Source organism: Frankliniella occidentalis, unplaced genomic scaffold (assembly GCF_000697945.3).
Source record: "Frankliniella occidentalis isolate FOCC.00 unplaced genomic scaffold, Focc_3.1 Scaffold55, whole genome shotgun sequence".
In the NCBI taxonomy this organism is placed as follows: Eukaryota; Metazoa; Arthropoda; class Insecta; order Thysanoptera; family Thripidae; genus Frankliniella; species Frankliniella occidentalis.
Window position 1 is genome coordinate 647,358 of NW_026267185.1, and position 4,284 is coordinate 651,641.

Consider the following 4,284-nt stretch of genomic DNA (forward strand, 5'->3'; position numbering starts at 1 on the left):
AGAAGTCGCAACACTGGTATTAGTTCAAGTTACGAGTAATTAGTGTGAATTAGCGCATCTAACAGTGATATTCCGGGCAGCTTCCAGTGAACAATCCGCAAGTTCGCTGTAAGGTGAGGTATTGCATCGAAATTCACCGTAAGCGCGAGCTCCAGCAAGCTGTAAGCTGTGGTCGGATCGGTGAAGGATGCACACATCAGGGTGTAGGGGCGTATCGTACAGTGATATTCCCGGCAGTCTCCATATTACAGTGGAATTCACTGCAAGTGCAAGCTCTGATTGGTGAAAGCATAACCAGTAATTTCTCATAGTCTCCGAGAGTGAGGTAGCCTCGCAGCCAGGTTAGCGTAGCAGGGGCTGGTTGGATCTCGGTACACCCGCACGACACGCACAATCAAACCGTTCATGTTGTCTTCTAGAAGGCATGTCGAAAGTATTTAAAAATTAAAAATTATCATGTGTACAGTGGCTATTAGTTTTGGTTGATTTATGACCGATTCACCATTTCGCACTCAAATTTCTGAGTTGAAAATGCAAGTAATTTCGTACGCTCTCAATGTTCTGGAGAGACCAAGGCTTCCGTGTTACGCTTTCCTTCTTCTGAAGTGAATCTACCTGCCTACTGTCTCCAGTAGCTGTTCTCTCTGACTGTGAAAATGCTTAGGAGAAAGGTATAGTATGCACCCCCAACACATCGAGGACGAAATATCTGAAGACAGTGGTCCGTGAGCGAAATTGGCGAGTGAGTACGTCAAATGTTGACTATTTAATCACAACTTGTCCTTGTACGACGGGACAGCATAACCTTGTTAATTGAAGCACATTTACGCAGTGGCCCAGTCTAGTTATTTTCGATGCTTTTTGCTGGTAACATAGCTTATTTTGTGGCCTGTCAGTTAGCGGTGTGTCCTAACCTCGTCTCTGTACCTTGTACAATGTGGTTACTAACTGTGTGTTTTGTTTGTCTAGTCACGTCGTTCACATTCTATCCTGCCTCTTTGAGCCTCTTTTGGTTCTAAGCTCCGGGTGACAAGTGTTGCACCAAGTGGTATGTATGGTGACAAAATAAACCTTTGCTGTGAATGCCCTGGGATGAGTTTGAAGATTTTGTGTACAACATGTTTCTAGTAAATCTAATTGTTTTGTTTCTTTCGCAGGGGTGGTTCTGAGGTGGCCTCTGACGCTGTCCCATAGAAGAACAAATCTTCAGTGAGAGCTGATCCACACACTGCCAGGCGTTCAACTGAATTATGGCTTCTCTGCTTCATCTAGATGTTGACGTCAAGAACGAAATATTTGAAGATTCTGAAAACCTGCCTCTTGTTAGTTCTCTGGATATAACGGATAGTTATGATGAAGTCAAGGTTGATGTACGTTAATTATTACCAGTCAAATTTATAGGCAGATCTTACATCTCAGCTCTCTGCAAACTATTTTCATTGCTTCCAGCTTTTAAATGACATGAAGGAGGAGGACACAACTACAACCAACCCACAACCAGATTCATTTTGTTTCAATAATTGTTGCTGTTTTGAGTATACCCCTGCCTCATTTCCCAGACCACCCGTGAAAACTCATTTGGCAAGGAGACGAGTTTTCAGTCGACAAGAGGTATGTATGCATGTTTTTTGTTGACAACGTAAGGTCAACAGTTGATAAATCAAATAAATGTGAACAAACTCTGATGCTGATTTCTTTGTAATATTTTGCAATTTTCTTGCAGTCTGGAGTCTGGCGTGATCTGGTCATTGTAAGAAAACTTCTTCAAACTACCCTACCGAAGAAACATGTGGGCAGTAGGTGGACCAAACTGACAACGGAGTCCATTATGAGGTTCCTCAAGAGCTTCTTATCCATGGCACGTTCTTCCAGGTTGACTCACTGCGCTAGTGTGTGTCTTTCCCTAAATGGTCCTCGAATACTGAAATGTGAGGTGTGTTTCCTCGAATTCTCTGGTTTATATGATCGTTATCTGAAACTCTTCACTCATTACAAGAATAGTCACAAACTTAAGTGCAATGTGCTTATTGGTCAAAAGTGGATCAAACAAAAGGCTTCATTAGAAGTTATGGTTGATGCGTGGAAATTGGACTTAAAATATGAACTCCAAAACTCTTGTTGTATAGGCGAACTCAGTTTGGTTTGAATACTCTCTCCAGAAGTATTAAATTTTTCTAGATCTTTACCTCCCAACACTTCTTCTGGGAGTATGGTGTAAAAAGCTAGACCCCACTTTGTGTGAAGAAATGGTAATACACACAGCTATTCCGCTGTAATCAAAATGTTGCATTTTGCGGCTTCATGAATCAATAATAGAGGTTTGTTTTGATTTGCTAAGGAAAATTTTAAGAAATGATGAATTTAAAATACTAGAAGATGCGTTTGGCCCTTCGCCACGTGACCACTGTTAGACCACATTTTTTTATTCTTGTTTAAACTTGCAGCTTGTACCTATTTTGTTATGATTTTTTAAACGTAAGTTCAAGATGGACCATGTCATCCAGCTAGCTTGCTGTGATCCAAGATATCTGAATTGTTAACTCTAAGTAGTCCCTCTTTTTCTGTTATAATTTTATAAGTCATTTTTAAATCTATCCCCTTGATAGGCTGTTAGTGTTTTGTCTGATCACGAATATTTGTGCTTTCTTTTGAGATTTTTGAATGTGTGCAATCCCTAGTAACCCAGTTTAGCTTCAATATTCATGAAATACTCAATAGTAAATGATGGATTGTCAAAGCTGTGATAGAAATGAAGTTGAGTAGCTGCATTTCATGTACTGAACAAAAGGAGGTTGGTTTCTTACTGAGTATCCAAATTTCAGACTCCTTCATTGCTGCAAGCATGCATGTATCACTTGCAATTTCTCTTCATAATAAATATTTGTCTATCCAGACTGTGGCTACTTAACAGTAGTGGACACGTCTGCCCACTATTCTTGTTTTCTTGTTATGTGGTATGTTATAGGTACATATGACAAGCACATTTAAGCTGTTACCATAGATTGATTTGGTTACTATGTAATAACTTGCACTCAATTTACATTGCAACTGTTTCATTGATATGTGATTCACATTTCTAATGCAGTTAGGCCAAGCCTTTTCAATGTGAATGTTATTGGTACGGAGTTCATGTCAGTCTTCATGTCTTGTCTTTTCCATGGAGGCTGTACTTGGTATGTGTAATGCTGTAAGAATTAATTGTGTTTTTATCCCAATAACAGACAGCATCTGTATTTTACTTTTATTTTTTTAGTGGGGTTCATGATCTATATTTCCCCAGCCTTCAGCTTAGTAATGTAATATGGTACGAACTGAAGTCCAAATGTAATTGGTATCTTTTGATCGCCATCCCATCTTTTTGCTTTAAAAAGCTCTTTGTTTATCACAACATTATCGCCAGTCCCTTCTATTTTGTTTTATTTTAATTAACTTATTGGTTACCCACTTTATGTCTGCGATTTTGATAGGGGTGTGTAGCGGTAATCTTGAAGATTCCAGGGACAATTATTGTTGACATGTATATCAGGAGGTTTCAATTCGATTGCAGTTAGATGTCTCTAGTTGGTACCTTGAGAATTCACTGTAGTTCTCATGTCTGATCTTTTTTTTTTTTTCTATGGAGGCAGTTCTCGGTATGTGGCTGTAGGCATTTATGATGTAATCACGTCTAATAACACAAGGCATCCTTATTGTAGTCTTGTTGTTGTAGTGGGGTCCATGAATTATATTTTCCTAAACTCTTGTAATGCTACATTGTATGAACAGAATACCTATACTTTGTGGTGTTATGTTAAATGTTTATCCCACCCTTCTGCTTTGAAGAAGCCTTTTTTGTTACAAAGTGATGGTCAATTTTCCTTTATCTCTCTGATCATGATGAATTGCGGTAATCTTGTGGATTCCATGGACTACTGTAGGCATGTATAGGAGGGTTCCACTCTTTTTATACACATCCAAATTATAATGATGGATTTGTCTTAAAACTGACCCTAATAAAATATTTGTTACCAAGACCTGCTTCTGCTTTGACAATGCCTCTTTCTTCACCTCATAGCAGTCTGTTGTGGAAATATGTGCCACATAAATGGTTCAATAGAGAGGGTTGTTTGTGACTACTCAAAGTGTGATGTGTCCTGCAATTAAAAAATTCCCCTAAGAAATGATGCAGCTTTCAGTATCTTAAATTAAATAGAACGTGGCTGTCATGTCTTTAAGAGGCAATCTATTAGTTGCTGCATAAAAAGATGGGGATAATCACTATCAGTTTTGAGGTAGTTAGGTGCG

General features: G+C 38.9%; 1 protein-coding gene across 1 annotated transcript; it reads left to right on the forward strand.

Annotated features, from left to right (window-relative positions):
• The first annotated feature begins 966 nt into the window (after positions 1–966).
• Positions 967–2,873, forward strand: LOC127749456 (uncharacterized). The gene is made up of 4 exons (XM_052267611.1): positions 967–1,048; positions 1,158–1,370; positions 1,450–1,611; positions 1,724–2,873. The coding sequence occupies exons 2-4, from the start codon at positions 1,251–1,253 to the stop codon at positions 2,144–2,146; spliced, it is 705 nt and encodes a 234-aa protein (XP_052123571.1). The 5' UTR covers positions 967–1,048; positions 1,158–1,250; the 3' UTR covers positions 2,147–2,873.
• Positions 2,874–4,284: the final 1,411 nt, after the last annotated feature.